This window comes from Alligator sinensis, unplaced genomic scaffold, assembly GCF_000455745.1.
Source record: "Alligator sinensis unplaced genomic scaffold, ASM45574v1 scaffold337_1, whole genome shotgun sequence".
In the NCBI taxonomy this organism is placed as follows: domain Eukaryota; kingdom Metazoa; phylum Chordata; order Crocodylia; family Alligatoridae; genus Alligator; species Alligator sinensis.
This window is the reverse complement of record NW_005841927.1, coordinates 723,364-746,980: the sequence shown is the minus strand read 5'-3', so window position 1 is coordinate 746,980 and position 23,617 is coordinate 723,364. Positions and strand designations below refer to the sequence as shown.

General features: G+C 48.9%; 1 protein-coding gene across 1 annotated transcript in view; it reads left to right on the top strand.

Annotated features, from left to right (window-relative positions):
- The window catches only part of ARID1A (AT-rich interaction domain 1A), a 100,905-nt gene that overhangs the window by 40,055 nt on the left and 37,233 nt on the right, over nt 1-23,617 (top strand). Inside the window, exons 3-5 of the mRNA XM_006019249.3 lie at nt 13,511-13,723; nt 14,630-15,088; nt 16,193-16,306. Coding sequence (XP_006019311.1) covers nt 13,523-13,723; nt 14,630-15,088; nt 16,193-16,306 — 774 coding nt within the window. The 5' untranslated portion in view covers nt 13,511-13,522. The remainder of the gene's footprint in view (nt 1-13,510; nt 13,724-14,629; nt 15,089-16,192; nt 16,307-23,617) is intronic.

The window sequence follows — 23,617 nt, the reverse complement described above, 5'->3', positions numbered from 1 at the left end:
GGGCAGGTCTGCGGCCGAGTGGGGGTCTCCGTGCCTGCACCTACAGGTGTTGTGGTGGCTTTGCTGTCTGTGCCCGGAAGTCCCAGGGCAGAGGGGCTTAAGCATAGACCAGGCGTGGGGTACTTGGACGGGAACCATTGCCAGCCCCTCGCAAATGTTTTTGCATGTATCCTTGTGGCACCTATGTAAAGTAGGGAAGCGCTGTTACAGCTTGCGCATGGAGGCCTAGAGGGACCAAACCATGGGCCCAGGGTCACGCAAGACTCCTGTGCCCCAGTAGGGACTTGGAAACCAGGTCTGACAAGTGGCTGACCTGCAGGGTCATCCTTTCCTTTTGGAAGTGTGGTCGTGCCTGTACTGTGTGCCCGCCTGGGCTCTGGGACAAACCATCTATTGGAAATGCTGCTTGTGGCCTGAGCAAGGGGAGAACTCTTTCGGGGAGCTGTGGATGGTCTCGGGAAGCAAAATCTCCAGTTGGCGTGAGCATGCTGCCCATGGTCTGCTGATGCTGAGGTGGGCGACCGATAGCAGTGCAGGAAGAGGGTCTGTTAACATTGTGGAAAATGCCCTACCCAATTAATTTTGATTTTCCAGGGGAAAGGGAGCTAGTGAAAAGACCTGACCCGTAGCGGTCAGTGATGAGAGCCCGGAGAGGACTGCAGCAGCTAGAAGGGAACAGGCAAATCCACCTGGGTTTACCCACTTGTCTGTACTCCTCAGGGATGCTTTGAGAGCATCTTTTGGGTGCTGCCTCAAGACAGAAGTGAAGAAGCTTGTTTCCACTCGGAGATGGTTTGATTACCTGGCACTGGAGAAGAGGTTTCCCCTTGAAAAAGTTATATGCAGGTTTGATGTTGGGTTGTAAAATCAAATGAAGTGATTGCAGCTCTGTGGAATATGCCGGTGCAGTTCAGTGCTGCTGTCTGATCCGAAAAGACTGCCGGCATCACCCGTTCACACTCCCCACCCGCTCCGTGACCTGGGAGCCTGGAGCCGAGCATTGTCCTAATGCAACTTGCAGGGGAAAAAAAAACTTGAGGCTAATAAGACGCATTAGTGTGAGTACTGGGTACCCGGAAACGCGAGCCTCAGAAAGCTGCTTTTCTGGTTTATTGACTGCCTCCGCGCCCATTAAAAGCGCGTTGCATCGGGAGGGCAATAATATTTGTGCTGGGTAGCACGCAGGTATTAATGTTAGCTTGGAATTTGGTCGCGCTATGCAGAACATTAAACTGCAAAGGGGTTGTCACTGCTGTCAAGGTGTAATAGTCATGTCTCATTTTCCTCTTCTCATTCCAGTCGCCTTGTGGTTTCTTGTTATACCTGTTTCTGAAACCAGTGAAGAGTTTGCAGCGTTGGCTGTTCTTCCTCTCCTGCTGGTGCTGGCGCAGGCGTTAATTTTGGTATCTGCTCACCAGCAGCCAGCACGCTCTTTTCCTTTTAACTTGCAGAGCAACTCCCAGTGTTGACAACTTTTGCTTTTAAAAGCAGCCCATTGTGTCTGGACTGATGGGAGGATAGAAGCTCAAAGCCAGAAGGAAAGGCCGGAGAGAAACAAATAGCAGATTTAGGCTTCAGGATTGCTGTAACCTGGCATTTGGAGCTGATAATTAAAAAAAAAACAAACCAAACAAAAAACCAAGACACATACTTGCTTCGTTAGTGGCCTGCTCAGGGACCTGTGTCACTGCAGAGCTGGGGTTCTTACAGGACTTGCCAAGCGGAGCATATCTGAATCGGTCTGGCGCTGCCTTCCTTTTTATCCACGACTAGGTTGGAGTATCTGTACTGCTCTCAAACAATGCAAACTTGGCTGCAGTTTTGAATTTCTTGCCTACACGGTGTCTGTTTGCCTCCCCCAGCCACCCCTTCCCTTCCCAGCATAGACGTGACTGCAGCTCCGCTTTCGGGATGAAAACGAGTCACCTAGGTAGAAATGCTGGGAATCGGTTGCTGTTCGTGATGCTGCTAAGCACGGATGGCCTCCTTGCCTGGCTCTGGGTGCCTTTGATTTCCAGGAGGTGTAATGAATGGCACTTCTGAGTCGGGTGGGAGAAGTCTTCTAGTAGGGGCTTTGTGGAGCATCCAGAGCTGTTGCTTACCTGATCCTGGAGCTGCTTGCTCTCTCTCTTTCCCCCCCATTGCAAAGGCAGAAAATTTCAGCCTCGCAGGCCTTGTCAGAATTGCTCTGTAAGATAGCTGGGGGTAGGGGCTTGAGTAGTAGCAGGATGCCTGTGATCTTTTTGGATCTGTCCATGGAGATCTTGCTTGTGATGAGCAAAGCAGCATCCTGTGACTTTAGGCCATTCCTGGACTTCGGGAGTGCCTGGGAAGGGTGGGATTCTGGGCTACATCGTGGAGCAGCCAGGTTACTACCTCTGCGTGCCTCGTTCCTTATATCTAGTTTCTTAATTGCACGAAGGGACAGCAGACGGGTAATCTCAGTTTGCCAGCTATCCCCTCCCAGCTTTTACACACTATTGTGGCCTTCCTCTGTGCTTGCTTTATAAACGGCTTGAAAACAGAAGATATTTGGCTCTCTTGCTAGGCAAAAATAAAGGCAATGCAATCCCTTATGGGTACTACAAGTCCCAGCATGCTCTGGGCAAGACAGCACAGCATGCTGGGATGAGGTAGCCTCCGACAACTGTACCTCTCTTACAGTTGAGCGCGGCTGCATCTTCCACCTTGCAGTGCTGTGCATTTCTATAGGGCCGAGATTGCTGAGGGCCCTTATAGATTTAAAATGCTGCAAACTAAGCCTCCCAGCACCCTGCGCAAGGTAGGTTGTTCCTGTTCTATCCTTGCAGGCGGTCATTCAAGTCCCCTCATCTGGGCAATGCATTCATCCACCTTTTTTATCCTGATTTCAAACAACAAAATCCCTCTCCCCCTGCTCAGATCTGCAGACTTCTAATCATAATTTTTCCGGGTGCTTGGAAATTTGCAGGGATGTAGTATCCCTTTTTTTTTACAGGTGAGAAAACTGTGAGGCAGGGGTAAAAGCTGGCTGTGAACAGTCACAAAGCCTGGACTAGCCAGGACCCGTCCCCTGACTGCTCTGCACTTTAGCCAGAGACCATTTTTACCTCCTCACAAGTTGGATGGAGCCCTGAAGCTCATATGAAGTTGGCAACATCATTTTTTCCTGACTAAAGTTTGAGCACCCCTTTCTCCATCACTTCAGAGTGGGAAGGGGGTGGAAGACGGGGTTTTTTATTTTTTCTAACCACCTCCCAGCGGACCTTCTAGGTTGTTTAGGGACACTTGAACCCAACCTCATTTTTCTCCATACCGTTTGTGCAGACCACCCATTCTGCCTGTCTTTGCACGGGGGCGTGTGCTGACTCATGTGCAAGTTTCTCTGTGTCCACGTGGCAGAAAAGTGGTGTAGAGGGGGAGGGAAAACCTAGCAGATGCTGGAACCTGTCAGGTTTCCATGTGCAGAGAGCTCATAATGGGTTAACTAGACAATCGGTAACTTGGTTTCGGAAACCTGTGTTTTGGGTACTCCCCGCAGGCCTGAAGACTTCTAGCACCAGCACTTTCTGGTAGCTGCGGGTGTCCTGTGCCTGTGCCCAGTCTTGCTCGTTTGGGATGACGAGCTGGGGTATAGGGAACCCGATGGCTAACGACGACTGGTGGCTTATGGCTCGCTGTAGCTGTTTGAACACGCATGTTGGCCAACTTTTGGGGGTGCTTTAAGGTCTGCGTGACATCCAGAGAATGTTTTTATGAAGCAAGGTGATTTGGTCAAGACTCCATCACTGCTCTGTGATGCAACATGAACGGGTGTTGGTCCCGTCCTCGCTCGGCGAGAGAGGACGAGAGGGATAGAGCCATTCCTGCCCTCCTTCACTTCCATTTTGGAGAGTGGGGAAGGCATCTCACTGTGGGTCCGGAGGGTTCAGATCTCACTCCAGGCTTGTGCTGAAGCCTGCCCCACCGTTAACTTGCTTGGGCTGGGGAGTGAAACCCGGCTAGGTGTTGCCTTAACTAAAGCGAGCCTCAGTGCTTGGGTGAAGGTTTGACCTGACATTCTTCCAGTTTGAAAGATACTTTGACTATTGTTCTACTCTGGGAATGGGACTTAACCAACATGTGAGCCTTGTTATTATCTCTTCTGTACGATGGGGCTGGTAGAAAATGTCACAGTAAAAAAAAGTTGTCTCTGGTAACCAGTTTCCAGTTGATTATGGTGGGGGGCATAGGACGCTGGTTCAGTTTGGAACCTTGTTTAATGTCCAGGAAGGAAGTTAGGTGGCCTTCCTTTGGGAAGGGGAGCACCTTGACATTTTTGTGTTTCCCATGAAGTTATCTTGGATGACTTCTTTTTGGAAGGGAGGAATCTGTGGGCAACTTGGCTGGGCTGTGTGTCAGTCAAGGTGACTGAAGTCCTGAGATGCGTTGGGGTGAAATGCGTGACTAGTTAGTGAACGTGTCCTCTGAGAGGAAATGATTTGCATCTGTACCAGAACATCCTAATCTTGTTCAGTTTTTGGTGTCTGCAACTAGTGAAGGGGCTCGCATCTTAAATATCAAGACGCTCACTTGACACCTGCCGTCTATTTACAAGAGCATCAGATAGTTTCACCAGCTGATCCCCGCTTCTGAACAACTGCAGTCCTACTTTTACTGACCATCTGAATTAGCTTGTAGAAGTTGGCATCTTGGCATAGTGACAAAAGCAATAGCTTTAAACTTTCCAATTTGCCTTTGCTGGAAACCAACCTTGTAGACATTCATGAAAGAATCTCAGGCTTTAGTTAGATGGTAGAAATGTACCTTTTCCTCTTTTGTTTTTTTGTTCTTCTGACCCGGCAAGGTGTGGACAATCATCTGTAGAGAGCATCGTGGGGGCGCACCGGACATCGCCCAAGTTTGGGATTTTTCTCCCTTTTCCCATCAGTTTAGAGAGCCGTTGGCAGACTCAACTACTTATGCAAGGACTCTTTTGAAACATCTTCGATGTCAAACCTTGTTCCCACTGTCATGCTAGATTTTATTTTTTTTCATACGTCCAGTCTTGCCAGCTGTGTGTATTTTCTGCTTGGGAGTGTACTGAACACCTTTAAATAAGGGTGTTGGTGCAAAAGTGTGAAGCTCAGCTAGAGAGAGAAGGGTTTTTCTCTGTCTCTTGTGTCTCATGCTGTTTTTATGCTTCACAATTAGTATGGTAGACTCCCATATTTGCACAGCCAGTGCAGGCAAGGCTGGGCCTGTCCGTCTGGCGTCTTTACAAGCGCTACGTCTACTTGAAACAAGGAAGAACTGCTGTCCTAATAACCAGGCTGCAAAGCTTACCTTGCAACACTGGTTTTTTAGGTATGATGGGAAGATACCCTAGTAATCTAATACGTGGGTCCAAGGAAACTCTGCAGGTTAACAGAAAACTTAAGTGCAAGTCATCTCTGGATGTGGCAGTAGCCATGCTGGGGATGAGGGAGTGGTCCAGCTTAAAGTCATGCGGTGTGAGAAGTGCCGGGGCTGGTGTTACCGAGCGATTTACTGGGTGAGAAGGAAATCCTAGAGCTTCGTTAAGCAAAACTTGGTAGGCTGTTTAGAAAGGCTGGAAACGTCACAGGCCAGGGAGAAGAGCTGGAAGCCTGACTTCCGACAACCTGGATGTGCAGCGCGGGGGGAGTCCCTGGTTTCTTCCAGCTTGAGCAGCGGCTCAGAAAAGTTTCCCCTGAAGAAGATGTGCACGTTACTAGCGGGGCTTTTTCTGTCCCGTGTGGGTTGGCTCTCGGCAAAGGTGATGTGGTTAATGTGACAAATTTGAAGAGTTCCCTCCGCACCACCAACAGCTGTGATTGTACATCTGGGAGTGACCTGAGCGCTCCTTGCTGGCAGCGGGGGGGAGCGCTGTCTGAAGCGCTGCTTTCTCCTTTGTTGTCAGTGCATGATGAGTGCAGTTCTTCAGCTTCCTGAGGTCTGTGTGTTGGCAGAGGAGTAGAAAATATGCTGCATCCATTTCTGGTCCATCAAAAAGAATAAAAACTTGGGTTTCTTCTAGTTACATGACTGAAGCCTATTAGGCAGAGGCCACATGCTGAAATGCTTTGGTGGCCACCAGTAACTAATCCGCTTTTATGACCTGTAGTGAGAGAGGAGACTTTCACTTCTAGGTCACCGGCTCAAATTTGAACCAGGTTTCTCGTACTCTTTAATTTGTCAGGTTGGGTTTTTCCCCCTCCCTCCTGCCAGCAGCCTACAGAAAGGAGTTTGGTCTCCTGTGTGTTCATGTAGGGCTAGGAATCCCGAATGGCTCTTGGCAACGTTGGATGTGGGGTGTTTTGGGGGTGCGGACTCGGGCCTTGTCAAAACTACTCTCATTCCTGAGATTTAAGCTCACGGGAAAGACAGCGGGGAACTTTGGGACTGTGAGGGGGCTCGCCGGCTTCCCTTTCCTGAGCCTTTCGACAATTTGAGGAAATGTCAGCTTTGCTCGTGCTTGCTAATATGAAAAAAACACTTCCATGCTGCATCTTATCTGCTCCTACAGGAAGCTTGATTGCAACATTTATCAGAATAAGCGCAGCAATTCCTTCTAAGGGGCTTCCAGAAGTCAGATACTCTCTTGAAACGTCTTGTATATTGGAAGATGATTTTTTTTATTTTAAACTAAATTCTATTTATTTCAATCTTCTCTCCTTCTAGAAGAGACGAGCTTGTTTAAAGAGTGGTGATGAATTATGCCCTGCAATACACTGCGCTAGTCCTTCAGAAGGTGATGGGAGGTAGGGAGTTCACACTGGGATACCGACCTGAACACAACCGGTTACACCTCAAATAGAGCAGGTGCAAGTGCTTCTAGGTAGCAGGTGAACCCTGTTTCCTGATGAATGGGAGCGTTCATTCGTTTCCTCTGACTTTTCAGCTTGAACTTTTCACTGTCTGGTTGGGGAAGAACTAAAAGTTGGCTTAGGTGTTGCAGAGAGCTTGTGAAATACCGGTTGGTGAAGCCATGGGAGAGCGAGCAGACACTAAAAGCCAAGTTGAATGCTAACTCCCTATTTTTCTACCAGGATGGTGTAGCGGTGCAGTCAGCACACTGCGAAAGGTGGGAAGTGCCCATCTGCCTCTGAATTCCTTGGGATAGCTGCTTAGTTGGTATAAATGTTCATAGTTCAAGTGATGTCGGTTGACAGGCCAGGCCAGGCCATGATCCGCTCTTTCTTGCATCACGTTCTGCTGATGAGTGCCTGTTCTTTCTATACCCGCCACTCGGATACCATTATGCCCCTCTAATATGAAGCAGGACTAGTGTATTGAGATCTTCCCGTGTCTGGCTTGTTCTGATGCACTGGTCTCTGTAGGGTGTCTTTATGTTTTTTTCAAGCTAGGAAGCCCTGTAGAGACTGGTCTTGCCACATCAGGTTTACCGAGCATGTAGGGTCTCCTTGCTAGGGTTAGATGCAACGGCCTTCTCGAATCTGGGGACCTTTCAGAGATGTTTGTAGGCTCCCAGCGCGGCCTGTCGGATTCCAGCTCTTCTGCGAGCTCTTCTAAACCCTTGTCACAAGGACATGAAAAAGGAAAGGAAGGACAGAGTTTTTTGTGTCACATCAGCCCGTGATGATGCTTGTTAAGTGTAACGTATGAAACTAGAACTAGCTGCCGCAAAAGAGAAGTTTGCATGTCCCCCGACCTTAGGGCTGTGTTTGTATTTGAGACGGGTTTGTCGCGCAGTTGAGAACCCCCTCCGGGGTCGAGATGTACCAATTGATCGCTTGAATTCAAAGAGCCAAATTCTCTTTACGTTCTGAGTGATCCTTCGCTTGCCAGCTGATCGGGATGCATTTGTGTCTTTTTCTCTGCCTTGGGATAACGTGGCCCATTGTCCCTGAATGGGAGGAAGGCACTGGAAAGTGAAAGCATAAAGCTGCTGATTCGGTATCTTGTTCATGTCACCAGTGCCATAGGTGTTGCCACTTTGGGGCAGTCGAGGCCCCGTCACTGGCCGGCTGTTTTTGCACACTTGTAGATTTGAGAAAAAGCCACATACTTAAAAGTTCCTGGGAGCCTGGCCCATTTGTCTTGTCTAAACAGCTAAATCCGATAGGTAGATAAAATCCCCTCCACGCATAAATGCAGAAGAGGTGGCAGGTTTCTGAGTGAGAAATTGATATTTCTCCTTGATCGTCTCCTGTATTACTTTAGGCCTGACAGTGAGCATAAAACAACCTGCTTTCTGATTTCTCTAGTACCAGAGACTGGTTGTGCCTTTGTGCCTGGGTAATGCGATGCTTGCAGCCGAGGGGGGCGGAAAGGGAAAAAAAAAAGAAAAAAAAAGAGGACAGTCTTCTGAACAGAAATCTAATTTCTTTCCGTCAGTACTGTGCAATCCCATCTGGGCTCAGCCGTGGGGAGCTGATGGAAGCTGCATCTGCGAGCACGCAGAATGGTGTTAATCAGGGTTTTGTTGGTGAGAGCTTTCCTCTGTTTGGTGGCTTGCAGGTCCCAGGGGTTCGGTGGTCCCTGTCCTCCGACCAGCTCGAACGTGGTGGGGTCCAATAGGAGAAGCTGCGGGAACAGCTGCCGCTTCCCCCTGAATTCACAGGAACCGAACGGCCTGAACCGTCTTTGTACAGGAGCTCAGCAGCCAAACAATAGTTTGTGCTCGCAGGGCCATGTGGTGAGGCACGTGACGCGGTGCTGTTTTCTGCCGGGGTCCTTGCCCATCTGTTCTCTCGGCTCTTTCTGGGTTATCAGGCGCAGGTCCAAGTCCTCGCAGGCAGCCAGCCTCATGGCCAGAGATTACGAGCAGTAACCTTCCTGGCAGGGGCGGCGTGGCTTTGCTTTTATGCAGATTAGCCATGTGCTTCTCACTTCAAGGCGTTCCACAGGAAAAGACATTTCCTGTGTTTGGTTCTCAGTGGGCGGCTCCCGCCTCGCCGTGCAGGGCCCGTTGGGCTGGGGCCCGCGAACCGCGAGCACGCTCGGGAGAGGGATTACAGCGCTCGGCCCCCCTTCCCATTCCACCTCCAGTGCTACGTCACCACAACACAACCACACGCGCTCTCATACTGTTGGTGTCATTCATTCAGTGCCAAGATTGCTTTAAAAAATTCCCTTGGCCCCAGTTCAAACAGGAGTACAGCTGGGATGTGTTAGATTTTAGGCAGTCTGCCCTCAATTTGAGATGAGTTATAAATAGCAGTGCCGACTTCCTTAACTACCACTCTCGGAGGTAAAATGCAGGTTAATTACTGTGGGAATCAATTAAGGCTTCTCTCGGTTAAACAGCCAGTGATGCTCTTGATTATTATTATTATTTTTTTTAATCGCAAAAAACGGACACCAGATCTGGGAAGAAAGAAATTGTGGATCCAAGGTGAGACCGTGCGTTCCAAGGAGACCGATTCTGGCGTATGCAGGCGCTGCCCAATAACTGAGCCATGCTATTAGAGGAATTGCACAATTAGCAAATTCAGGGGGAAAAAAACTCGTCTTCCTCTTCTTAGTGCCCCGTCCTTCCCCGCAGTGAAATATCGCTGTGTAATAAACCGTCGCGCGGATCGCTGGGCTACATCTGGCTGCGGACAGTGTGTCGCCGTTGCTCTCTACCGTCCTGTTTTGCAGTGGGGCTGACCCCTCATTCATTCACGTAGTTCTTCTCTGCCCTCAGTGCTGCCTTTAGAGAGGTAGCGAGTCGCTCTTTATTTTATTTTTATTCTAAAATGTTGGTTTTCTGGCAGAATCGTGCGTTACTCCTGTACCTGCCTAGACCCTTTAGAAAAGTTTTGCCCGTTGCCTTCCACTTCATCTGTATTGCGAGCATCACTCCGGACCAGCTGATACTATTTTTGAATGCTGTTCCTGTTTTTACAAGTGGAAAGCTGTTTTGCCCTAGTAGCTGTGAAGCGGATTAGGGTAACTACCTTTTGTGGTGCTGTTTCATCAAAGGGCCCGTCACACTTCCCATTGTGTATCTTGCTTTTGGAGGGCTTTAGAGCTTGGCAGTGTCGGATTGCGTTGGGCTGGTGCCTCCGAGCAGTCTTTCTTAGACCAAATTTGAACAATCAACTCTTATTTCTGGAAGACTGGTTTATTGTGGGCTTTGTCGCACGTCCTGAAATCCAGCCACTTTGATTTCTTTGGAATTTTGGCAGGGGACGGGACTCAAACTTGTCAAGGTTGGGTACTTGGAAAGTGCTATTAAACGGCAGAGATCCTGAGATTGCCTCTGTTCTTTCCCCGGTTTGTGTGAACGCAGGGGGTCTGGACTTCACTGATCAAGGAGCAATGCTTCTCTCTCACTTATGTCTCCCTGTGGCAGGGCCTTTGCTTTTGAAGTGTAATCACAGTAATCTACTCCTGTGGTTTCCCATTGAAAGGATTTCCCATGTGTCAGTCCAGAGAAGAATCCCCAGCCTTTTAGCAGTTGGGGTTTGGCATTTCTGTATTTATCCTGAAGTGTTCTTGCAAGCGAACAGGCATTGCTTCCTCTTGGCTTTTCCCATCCCGTATAACACCCGTATACAAAGGATCTGTAGCCCATCCCTCCCAAACCCTTGCCCAGCATTTAGTTGGCTAGGCACCGTGCTGTTCTTTCAGCCCTGCCTGTTCTCTTCTTGAAGCCCATGCAGTTAAATTACATAAGAGTGGAGAATGGACCCTGATGTTCACTTCTTCGACTAGAGGAAGACGGTTGGGGTTAGGGCAGTTAAAACCCTATCAGTGAAAGAGATGCTCAGCCTCCGCCCTCCAAATCTCCCACGGCAGACATGTGCTGTATCAGCGTGAAGGCACACTGCAAAGCAGGAGGACGCGGGTTTGCCTTTGGATTGCTGGCATCAGACGCATATATTCTATTTTTCCTTTTTGCAGAAGTTGAATGTGGTTTGCTCAGGTTAAAAGACCAGTAACCAAGGAAGGTTTTGGGTGCAAAGCCTCTTGAGCCGTCAGACTTCCTTTTTGACTCCTGGTAGGGGTCATAGTGTGCCAGATGCTTCCAAGTAAGAGGCCAAGTCCCAGAGGAGCTTTGTCTAAAGATGCGCACTGTACTCCTATTCCAAGTGGTCGAGGGGGTGATTTTTGTCACATCTTGGGACTACAAAGTCACTTTTTCATGGACTGTATGAACCATTCCCGATCGCTCCTCATTCTTACTGTTAGGTGTTAGGGTAGAAGTGCATCCTGCAGGAGGGATTTGAAAGGGGGATGGAAGTAGTGGTAGCTTTGCAGGTGATTATAGGAAAAGGGAGATCTATGCCTAGGACTCGGCACATGGGCTTTCCTTTCAAAGCAGTGAGGCATGTGTGAAAGGCTGGTGGCACTGGTAGAGTGGGAAAAGGTGGTGACAAGATGAAAAAAGCAAAGTAGGAAAGAAGAAGTATGGAGGCAGTGATGAGACATTTGAGCTGATAGGTGAAAAGAGAGGAACCTGAAAGGATTAAACCAGCGATTGACTTGGTTCGAAATAACAGGCCAGGGAAATGATCCTCACAGTAGCACGTCATGTATTAAGGGAGAAAATGTTAGTACGGAGATGATGACAATAATCCAAAGTCCTATGTCTGCAGACACCAAGGAAAGCGAGGGCAGGTCAGTGGATGGTGTGAAGACAACGTGCATGTGTTAAGGCACGCCTAAACCTCGTGGTTGTACCTGTTCCAGAACAAAGTGGTCTTGGATCACTGCTGCTCACTCCTGAGTGCCAGCAAGCTGGGACCGCGCGTGGTACATCTGAATAGGAGCATCCACATGGGGCTTAAACTTGCTTAACTGTCTTCATACCTTTCATCCATTTGCCCAAACTTTTTTTTTTCCTAAGCAACCCTGTGTAGATCTGGCACAAATAGGAGTTTATAGCTCTGTATGCATGTGTTTGGGATTGCAGGGGGTGCTTTATAATGTAGCTAGTGATAGGAGAAAAATTAACCCATACACATAACACTGTGCTCTTTAATTCCTACCTGGTCCTGGGCATTTTACAAGATGCCTTACCTGCAGTGGTGTAGTGTCCAGGCTGCATTATACTAGGTATTGGGGGTGGGATCCTTTAAATCGAGGTAATTTTCGTTCGATGAGTTCCATGTTAAAACTAGACTCGTGCCCACCTGCATGGAGCTGTCTGAAGTGTGTTGCAGTGTGTGAGCACTTCTAGGGGAGGGTGGATTCCTCACGCATAATTGCAGTGCTGGTTTGGCTTGTGGGCTTCCTTCGGCTTGCGTCAGGAGCTGCGCAAAACCTGCATGTGCAGGCCTGTAGTGCCACTCCTCAAACACCCGATTGCAGCGAGAAGGTGAAGCAGTAGGAATACCAAACACGGGAAGGGAACGGGCCGGGGGAGATAAAGAGGGTCTCTTGTTAGTCATCAGGAGACAATCAGCCAATTTCTCCTAAATCCAGATTCCAGGTCCAGAGCAACGAAGCTTGAAGACCCTGCGTGGATTTTGGTGCCGCCCGATTTCACATGAGCAAAACCCTTAATGTGAAGGACCTTATCTAAAGTCTGTCTTTAGTGCTGCCTTCGGTTAGGCTGAGCAGCTGCTTTCATTTGCAGACTGTATTTTGAGGGAAACTAGGCTGACATTTCTTATGCCTTTTCTTCATGCAGAGATAACGCGTTTAGAAAGTGTGAGTAAAATTGCATTTTTTCCAACTTTTCTCTTGCTTAAGTTATTTCAGGAGTGTGCGCTTACAGCAAACCTGGGGGAAAAAAACCCATGTACTTGCGTAATTTTTGCAGACTTTGATTGTAAAACTCTACTCTTGGCTCTGGACTTGGCCCTCATGGCTAATAAGGGTTTGTTACACGTGTGAAGAAAACTGCTGTAGAAAGAAGTGTCAAAAGACGACACAAAGCACATGTGTAAAGATGCGTGCTAAGAACGCACCTACCTGCAGCTTTCGCAGGCATCGCTGTGCACCCCTAGCACCGGGCACTGAAATAAATCGTTGGGGTAGTGTTAACGGTGCAAATGCACAAGTGTGAATTCTTTACACTGAGAGAGAGAGAGACAAACCTGCTTTGCTCAAAGGCGTACTGTTGTAGGAACCATAACATCTTGACTTCTGTGCGTTCACATTTTAAACTGTAGTATTGTGTTAACGTATCTTTTTGCGCCAAATTTAATTATTTAAATACGTGCAGCCCCGAACTGCTTCATGGTGTGGGCAAAAACCTTTTTGCGGCTTCTGTGAAACAACTGCTCTTCAGTCCCTTAGTCAGATTTAGAAACTAGTCTTCATTTGTCCTAAGGACTTTCCCACCCCTTTGTGTCTGCAGGCCTCAGCCGAGGTGGCAGAGATTCCTCCGAGTTGGGGAAGTGCGGTGGGAGGCTCTGTAGGGCCAGTGCGGCTGCCTCTCCTCAACTGATGCTGTGTTTTATAATGCGACGGCCGGCAATTCATTAGCCGAGGAGACGCGGGCCAGCTGGAAGCTTTGCTATGCCCTTTCCTGCTGACCACTTTCTGCATGGCTGTTTGGGTGGAAGGATCGTTTGGGAAATCTTTTCTACGCCAGCAAAATATAGCTCATGTGTCATAACTTACTTTGCAGCCATCAAGCCCAATGGATCAGATGGGGAAGATGAGACCTCAGCCATATGGAGGAAGTAACCCATACGCACAGCAGCAGGGACCTCAGTCAGGGCCGCAGCAAGGACATGGATATCCAGGACAGCCATATGGGCCACAGACTCCCCAGAGATATCCAATGGCGATGCAAGGCAGGACGCAAAGTGCAATGGGCAGCATCTCGTATGCACAGCAGGTAGAGCGTGCAGCCCCTCCCCGCTGTAGCCTCCTGTTCCCTGGCTAGATGAATGAAATCTTGAAATGTGGCTTGCTATTGTCTGTGCAAAAGGAACCCATCTTCAAATTCAGTTCTGTCCCATCAACAGTTATTGAGGCGAAAAATGGCATTTTTGTTTAGACTGCGTATTATAATGTAGCCTGGTTCCCTGTGTTGTGGACAGGCTCCGTGCAGTCCTTGCTTTCTGGAGAGGTGACAGTGGATCTTCAGTATTAAAATGGGGGAGGAGGGGAAGAGATGAGGGTGGTTGGGAGGATAGCTGACGCGGTTGTTCCCAACCTTTTTTAGACCGCAGACCAGAAGTGACCGCGGATCGGCAAACTGCGGACCAGCATACTGCAGAGCAGAAGTGACCCGCAGCCAACCCTTTTCTATGCTGAGTACAAAAAAGGGTTGGCTGCTGGTCCGCAGTTTGCCGGTCGCTTCCGGTCCGGCAGCCAACCTTTGGGCCGTGGCCCAGGGGTTGGGAACCTCTCAGCTAATGGATTAAAACATTGCCTCCATGAACCTTTAACTTGGAGATACAGCTGCCACCCAGAGCAGTGTAAACTTCCGCTCCAGGGCTAGTTGGTTGCTTGGTCCAAGCAGCTCCTGTTGAACTTTTGCAGCATACAAAAGCCTACCTTGGAAGCAAACCCTCCATCTTTTGATGGTTGGTCAAGTTGGTACTGTACCTAAGTCTTCGTGGGTTGTAAAGCTCTCCCAGAAGGAATCTGGCCCACTAGTGATCTTTTTCTGGTGCTTATTTAAGTGGGCGGCGGGATTTCCATTATCTTCCCCATTAACGGCCCTCTGTGGGTGTCTGCAGAAGCTTCTCCTCGGGCGTGCTCTTGTGTTCTGGAACTCTGTTCTCCTCTCTTGTAGATTCCTCCTTACGGACAGCAGGGCCCCAGCGCGTATGGGCAGCAGAGCCAGACTCCATATTACAACCAGCAAGGTCCTCATTCCCAACAGCAGCAGCCTCCATATTCTCAGCAGCCCCCATCCCAGACCCCTCACACCCAGCCTTCTTATCAGCAGCAACAGCAGCCTCAGTCTCAGCCTCCACAGCTTCAGTCATCCCAGCCTGCATACTCCCAGCAGCAGTCCCAGCCACAGCATCAACAGTCCCCATCTCCGTATCCTCAGCAGCCATCCACAGCCCAGCAGCATCAACCGAGTCAGCCCCCCTACACCCAGCAGCAGTCACAGTCACCCTACCAGCAGCAGCAGACTCCACAGACAGCATCCTCAGCTCTCTCTCAGCAGTCCTCTTCATACCCTCAGTCACAACCGCAGCAGCAGCAGTCTGCATACTCCCAGCAACGATTCCCACCTCCTCAGGTAGGCCTTCTCCCACGGTCTGTCTGCTCCTATAGGGTTTGCATAAATTGGTTCTCTCGGTATTCAAAACCACTGAAACGCTCTGTAAACATGCAAACTGAATTGTTTGAACTACTAAATGTACAACCTTCCTCGCTGGGACTAGTTCCGTGTCTCCCAGCTGTGACGGAGAAACAAGCGGGTCCGTGTAGAGAGAGTCTTCAAGATCACAAACGCGGTAGATTGGCACTGCCAATCTAAAAGGCTCCTGATTTGAATGGTTTTCAAACTGGGGGCTGCGGAGTGTCTCCACGTGGTCCACCGACCTACTGTGCTTATCACCATGGCAGAGCATTTCAAGGAATTATACTTCCTGCTGCTCTGGGAGCCCAGACCAAGATTTGTGTAAGATTTTTCTCAAAGCTTTTTATAATTGTTCAGAGGAAACACTGAGTAGCTGCTTTGCTGCTTGGGTGTGGTTTCCCCCTGCAAACTAACAAAATTGTAAAACAAATAAAAGGCAGAATAGCCTGCAAACTGACCTAGAGAGAAACGCACGGGAATGGGCTAGGTTAGGTGTTCAGTGTGAAGCCCTGCCCTGCGCTTAAAAGCAGAGAAACGGCACCAGTTAAAATCGGCCGGCAAGGTGCGCTGCATTCAGGTGAATTTATTTTCATTTGATCTTGCTAACAGTCGGATGTTTCTGTATGCAGCTGGTTAGAAACGTTCCTACAGATGACAGATTTCACATTTCTATTGTGAACTTTATTACATGAGTAAATGATGCAGGTTAAGAAAAAAGAAAAGCCCTGCATCTGCCACAGGAAAGCTGTGACATCGGGAAGTTTAAGAGTTTATGTAACAGGAGCGTAGTATGCAAGTGTTAGAGAAATACTGTTTTTATGTTTGATCTTCTAGTACTGAATCATCTTTGGGCTAGGCAGTTAGCTTGGCTTAGCTGTCCCTTGCTAGCCTTGTCCCCTGGGTGGCGTGGGCTGGTGGTAACTTGGTTTCTCTTCCCTGTTTTGGACAAATGTACTTGAGTGGTACACAAACCTTCCTTCTTATGAATTCATAACAGAGCCCATGTCTCACTTCTGTGCTGTGTTACCTTGTGTGTTTCAGGAGTTATCTCAAGACTCATTTGGGTCACAGGCATCATCTGCCCCTTCAATGGCTTCCAGTAAAGGACAAGAAGATATGAACTTGAATCTTCAGTCCAGACCCTCCAGTCTGCCGGTGAGTGGTGAGCTTGTCTGTGAATGAATGGACAAGCAGAGGTGCAGTAGGATACATTAGCACTGGTAGTACTGCAAAAGGAAGCAGGGATGCTGGAGACTCCTAAGCCATGTAGCTTTCTGCTGGAGACTGTGCAACTTAAATAACTAGCAGATCTCATGGTATCCCTTGAATACTGTGGCCTAGATGTTCCAGCTTGGGGAAGGGAACTGAATTGCACTCACAGCAGCCTCTGACCTTGTGGGGTCTTTGTATTCCAGTTCAGACTTTTGGGTTAAAAATCTAGTGTCTTTTCTGTGTCAGTGGATCATTGCATTGCTGATTGTGCTCCTTTAGTACAATTGGACTGAATAGTTGGCAAAAAATACTTTTTTTTTAGGTCATGGAGTTAAGAAGATCCATTGTAGGTCGTCCCTTCCGCTGCAGGCAGGGGAGGACTGTATCATCCCACCCCAAATCCGCTTGCTAAGTTTGCCTTAAGCACTCGGGCACTTGCATGGTTTGTAAATGTGTCTGACTGACATCCAGTCCCCTGGCTCATACTGAGCAAAAGGAGTTCTACCTCGGGTTTAAATGTCCTGGACCAGTGAGGAGAGTTGGAAACCACCCCTTCAAAATCCTGGATGACCTGCCCAAACAGAGCCATGTCAGCAGCTCAGAATGAAAGTTTGGTTTGTTGAAATCTGTTTGATTTGTTAGTGATTTGGTTACTCCAGATCAGTAAGAGGTAGAAGTGATGGTTTTTCCTCCCCTTGAGCATGAGGCTAAAGCTTCTTCCTAAGCAGCAGCTGGCTTGGTCAAAGGAGGATGAGCTGTGTACATAGCAGAAATTATTTTTGCTTTCTTCAATAGAAGATCTAGTTTGTAGGTCTGTGGGTACACCCTTCAAACTAGGATTTTGGATTGCGGGGGGACATTATGTTACCCAAATGCTGAAATGACTCTAGGTTTGATAGCCCAACGGGGTAGGGTTTTTGGCATATTTTTCCTTTTATCATCTAGTTGGTTCTTTTTGGCCCCTGGGTGGCTACAAGGAAGTTGTTCTGAGGTGTGGGGAAAAATCTTTTTCCATAGCATGTTTCTTTCCACTCTACAGATCCTTCCATGTGACCCCCCTTCTGGCCTAGAGCATAGGGAAAGTGAAAGGCACGAAAGCAATTCGGGAAACTGCCCTGACACTGAACTGGAGGGAGTCATGTTTAGTAGACTGATGCTAGAAGGATTCATGAAGACAGTGGGCTCCTTTTGATTCAGATCATAGGACTTAGTGGCTTCTCCTGCACACAGCCAAGTGGAAGCATGCTTATATGCTATAGTGAAATATGGTTTCTCCACGAACCCTTTTTTCAAGTTCACCTTCTTCAAATGGCTGAAAGAGGATTTCCACTTGTGTTATGGGGGTTGGTGTGGTTTGGGAAGGTGGGAGCTGCATCTTGTTAGAGGCCTGAATTTTAAGACCTCGATTAACTTCTGACGTGCACTGAAGATGACTGTTGTGAGTTCTGCAGCACCCAGAGCCCGGCTCGGTTCAGGTCTTGCATCTGTGGCAGCTGTCTACAGTTGTCAGCCTTTCGTTTCAGCCAAACCTCTTTGCAACCTTTTGTCTCTCTGAGTTTACCAGTAAATCCTCTGAAGCATAAGAGAATCAGTCGGTCCTTACCCCCCAGAGCCAGATGCACCCCAGGATGCGCTGTTTTCCAGGTGTATGCTAGAATTCACCATCTTCTTTAATGCAAAGGGCATTGGTAATCTTAGCTTCAAGATCTTCACTCCTTGCCTAGTCCTTTACAATGGGACATGCATCAGACAGGGGCTCAAACAACCATATCCTGGACCAGCGATGCAGGGGGGCCTTGCAAGCGTGTGTTGGCTGGCCCTCTTGCAGTGACTTTTTGCAGGGGTTTTTGACTGAGTGGGCTGGAGGCAGATCTCCCATAGAAGCTAAGCATTATTTTTCTTCTCTGTTCACCTCAAAATTGGTCCATGAGGAGTCCTAAGTCCCTGCTTTTAGTCAAATAAACTTTCCCAAATTGCCATATAAATGCCTTCTATAAAAGTACAGCTGTGGGGCTCTTTGCATGTTTGAAAACCTCCGAGTTGCTTCCTAAGGGCTTGGAAGATCTTGCAGAGTAGCCAGTTACTGCGTTCTTTGGAAACTGGGCGATCTAGGAGATGCAGCATCTTAACTTGCTGCATCTAGGTTGGCCCTGACTAAAACATACCTTGCTGTTTTCTGGGTACCTCTGTTTAGGAAGATTAAATACATTTATTAAATCTTAACAAAGTCTGGAGGTTGTCATAACGCATGGCTCAAGTATAACCATTGAAACGTTGGGCAACAAACGGGGGAGCGTTTCCTTAGCAGGTCTTCCCTCTTTTTAGGAAGCGTCTGTTTCCTCGAGACTAACCACAAACCTGGCAGTACCGACAGGAAAGCTCAGGCAGCCCGACAGTTCTTGCCCGCCTTGTCGAGCTCCGTCTGAGGGGCGGCCAGTTCCAGTTCACCTGGAGGGGTGGTGCCGCTCTGGGTGTCTGCTCAGTAAATTGGAGAACCAGCCCTTGTGCCATTTTTTTGTCTCGTCTGAATCTGAAACAGTGTCTCGTCTCCCACGTTTTGCCCACGTGTCCCTGGGTTTTAATAGTTTTATGTTGTCTTTCCGTTTCAGAACAATGGCCAAGCGGCGTAGGTTTATATGGTACAAGGCAGCAATGTGCTGAGACATGCGGTGGCCTGCATGCTCTGCTTCAGTGTCCTGTGTCTAGCTCAGCGTTGCTGTGTCCCTTATAAACGCACCCAAAGAGTGCAAGTACATACACTGCAGCTGCTAACTACCCTGGGGCCTTTCAGCATCCAGGATGGTGCCTGCCACGGCCTCGTGTTGTTCTGGGCGGAGAACTTTTCTGAGGAGCTTCTAACAGTGCAACCCAACGAAACTTAGATTGCTCACACACGGGAGAACTGAGGATAGTTGTGGCGCCTGGATGTAATAGATGGAATAATCTTGAGTATAAATCTCTTCTTTCCAGGAGATAAGTCTCTGAAATTTAGCAAGAGCTTCTCCCAGGGAAGAAGCCTCCAGTTTTATTTGGCCTTTAACTTCCTGAGGACCTCGACCCCTGGAGAATGAATCTGAAGATAGTGTCTCCGGCTGGTACTTCACAGCCAGTGTTTGGTTTTTAATCAGGAGGTGCTAGTTTTCTGCAGAGTTTTTAGGTGCAGTCAGAGGGCTCTTTCTTTGCATCCTTTCTTTTGTCCCCTTCCTCTTGCTACAACTTGAGCTATAAATATTCTGACTAGGACTTGCCGGAGTGGGGAGGTGGGGAATGGAAGTTGTCTTTCAACGGGTACTAATTTTCTCGTGAGTGAAAGATCTTACTCCCATGGAGAGTATATTGCACAACCCTTACAAGTCTGGTATCAGTTCTTTCTGCCAAAGTATACTTCCAGAGTGAGCTTGTCAGCTTCTTAAGGGGTTCGAATACCTGATGCAGGGAAGTGTAGAGTGCCTGGCAGGTGTTTCATTTATCCCTTCCCTTGATTTCTCCTCCTTCTTCCCAGATAGTAAGTACCTCGATGGCTGGTCTCCTACACTGAGCTTAGTGTCCCATCTGTGTCCAAGGGGAGTCTAGAGGAGGCATTTTTTGCCTCTCTTCAGGAACATTTCTTCAGAAGCTCCTGAATTTCTTAAGGGATGGCTTTCTTTGTCTTCTCCAGGGCTCTTGATGTTCTCTGGTGTTCTTCTGTTGAGACCCAAAGTCTCAAAAGTTGGTTTTCTTATGTATGAGTATTTGATTTTAAGCGGTTCTTTTAGCACCTTAAGGGGTTGCGTGCTTATTTTGTAGCAGTGGGAAATAAGAGGCATTGCTTAGACAGAGTTGTTAGCATGAAAAAAGATCTCGAAACTGAAGGGTCCAATGTTTGAAGGAGCAGAGATGTTGGTGGCCCACCAAGGAGCTTGCATGTTGATGCTAGGTAAAAGGAGCCTGACAGTGGGATGGAGAGCAAGGTTCCTGGCTGGTGTTGCATTGCTGGAGCTGTGCTGGTTTGTACTAGCTACCCTACCCTCCTCAGTAATTGCTGTCATGTGCACTTGGTCGTTGGTGGAAGGAGGGTTGGGGAAGCTGTGTACCGCTGTGTCATGTTCCAGTAAGTGTAGACTGCCCTTCCTTTCCTGTAGCCCTAAATTGCTACTTGGTTTTCTGCTCTGAAAGAAACTCCCCCCCCATTTAGAGTTTGGCTTCCTGCACCTGCGTTCCATGTTGGCCAGTCGGCGTACAAGCCCTGTGCTTGTCTAGAGGGGTAGGATACCTTCAGGAGCCTCCCATGGTTCAGGTTAGTTTGCTGAAGGTGAACAGGCTTTTTGGTGGTGGCTTTTCAGGCTGGGCACTGAAGTAGTGCACTGTGAGAGCAGGGTCAGGATACTGAAATACGGTTTTATGACAGTCTTCAGGGAGAAACGAATACCAGTTTAACTCGCCTCCTTTTCTGGTTATGATGGAGTTACCTTCACCAATCAGACAAGTTTACAGCCCAAACCTCACAGGGAAAGTGCAGCTGTGGTGTGCCAGCAGACCGCAGCGAGTGCAGGGGACAGCCCAGAATGCCCAGCAACCAGTGTGAGGTCCAGCAAGTGGTTCATCTTCATAAACCTGGCTTCTGATGCTGGTAGCTTGGCCCCCAGAGGAGGAAATAGGGTGCCAGGTCTCTAGGTCAGTGAACTGCAAGTGCATTTGACTGTTTTTTGGTTTTAGATGAGGAGGGAGGTGGTGGAGGGGTGCTCCAAGCAAACAGGACAAATGTATTGGCCATCACCTGACTCGGGAGGAGTCTTGGCAAAACCTGCCGTTTCAGCACACCCGTGTCTCGCTCCCTGGCCATCAGAAAGGAACCTAGTGCAGTCCCTGTCAGCTCGGAGGCTTTGGAAAACAGCTGCCATGTCTGGCCATTAATAACTTGCCCACGTGCCAAGCATTAGTCGCGGTGTTGGGCCTGGCTTGCCCTGAAGACTGTGTTCAAGTAGAACCACTTTGCTACTGGCATTTAGCAGCTGCGCGTGGTCTGGGAGCAGGTCAGGGGGTTTTCTGTGAAGCGCTGTTTCAGTGGAAAGCACTGATTTGTCAGAATTGAAACCATTTGCGTGAATGTGCCGGTTTTGATGAAACCGAAGCTGAGGAGAGGTTTCCAAGGGCAGGGCAGAAGATACGCTCAAAATCGGCTATGGTAGACAAGCAGCTAGTGTGCCCCTGCCCAGGTTTGAGTCCCTGTGTCAGTGAATGTGAAGTGGGACGGCTCCATCAAGAGAGATTTAAGCTTTCCACTCCAGCAGCTGGTTGATTATGACTTGCTGGGCTAGGGGGGATACCCATCCAAGGCTTTTTGTGAAAACTTGCGTAGGCTCTTGGTTTTTTACCATGTAGGGTGGGAATCTTTATTATTTTCATCTCAGTTTTTGCACGACAGAAAACCTGTTTCCCACCCATCTCTGCCCATTGCTTGTTTGCCACCAGCTCTTTGGGGGGCTCTGAGCTGTTTCTGTTGCTGCCTGAAGAGGATGCAGCAACCAACTCAGACCAAATCGCTGATCTGCACTTAGCAGTTTTACCTTTGTTGGAGTCTCCAATCTTCAGAGTCAGGGCCTGGATGGATCAGGCTGCTGGAGGTGGAGGAAATGTCCCTGTCTGATTTTTCAGCTCTCAGAATTTGAGTCAGCCTGGTGACTTGGGAGGACAGTAAATATTTGCTGCTGAATCTAACGGTGAACCCCCCAGCCTTTCCTTCCTTATTGGGTTTCCTGCTTCACTTTGTTGCTGGACTTTCAGCTCCTATTTCTCACTGTGCTTTTCAACGGGGTCCAGCAAGCTGCAAATATCAAAGCAACATGGCACATGCCTGCAGTGGTGCCTTAGCATGGTGGAAATAACTAGAGAGAAGGTGCTTTTCTGTGCCAAGCATTTTTCCAAGGTGCACAATTCCTGGCCGCTAACATTTGAGGGATCGGAGTAGCTCAGCTTTATGCTGATGTGCGGTGCCTGTGCTGAGAGCAGGAGTTGAATGAATCTTTTTGTAATCTTCCCTCTCCGTGGTGCCTCAAGCATTCTCCTAAGACCTCGCCCCCATGCTCACGTGACTCCCATTCCCTTGCAGTTGTTCTGGAGTCCTCCGCTTTTCAGAGTTCGGATTTCTAAGCTGCCCGGCGTGGGCTTGAGAAACACGAGTGTCACGGGCCCCCGGGCACTCCCGCAACACGCTTTCTGCGGGTGACCCAGCCTCTCGGGATTGCTCTGCTGTTTGCCCATGTGGCAATGCCTCTCCTCCCGCCCCTCCCTCCGATGCTGAACGAAGCTGCTGTGACCTGGTGCTCAGAAGGAAATTCCCCACCCCCACTGCTGTATCAGCCGAGGCTGTGCAGAGCAACGCTCAACCCTGTGCATTTTTTTTTTTTCTTTCCTCGCTAGGAGCGGTACCCAATCAGCTTCCAGTTTATAAATCATGCTGCGCTGAGCCACCGACGCAGCCTGCTTCGCGGATGCCTGTGCTTGCAGCAGATTGCTCTATGCTCGGTCCCGGGCCCGTTTCCTGTTTCTATTCTAGTCGCTAGTGGCTCAGCTCTGCTTCCTGCCTGTGTATGTTACACAGATTCCCCTCGCCGGAGCCGTTCGGTTTTGTAGGAACAATTTCAGTTAGAGAATTAACTGAAACGTGAAATGAGCCATGTCCTCTCTGGAGCCGCCGATCTGGGCGGCAGTCGCAGGCTGCCCGAGAGGCGTGCTCGTTTCCTCCTGGTTTTGCAGCTCTCTTTCAGGCCCTGCTACACTGAACAGGCGGGTCAATGTTTAATCCGGAAATTGCTCCAGGATGACCAGTTCTCATCTTGGATTCCTAACAATGGGCCGTTTTCTCCATCACACTCGCCCACTGAACCAGAATATCCCGGATGTGTGTGGCTATTTAGTTACCCAATGAGAGGAGCCTCTCTAGTGTGCTCCTTGAGAGATGACCCTCTATGTTAAAGCCCCTCCAGCGAAGTCGGTCACTTCAGAGGGAGGAGATGTGCTGCTGGCTTCCCTTTTTACCGCAGGTGGAGACAACTTCACTTCTTTCTTTGGCAGCCTGGTGCGTTGTGCTAAGAGGACTGCCGTCAGCAAAAGACCCCCCCAAACTCGCAAGCATAAGCTCACTGGAGCTTGAAAAAAGGCAGGAGGGGCAAGGAGGAGTGGTGACTCGACCTTCCTCTTTGCAGCCTGCTCTGTTCTCTGGGCACCGGGTGGGGAAGGGACACATGGAGGTGTTTGACTTGAGCTGGTACCTTC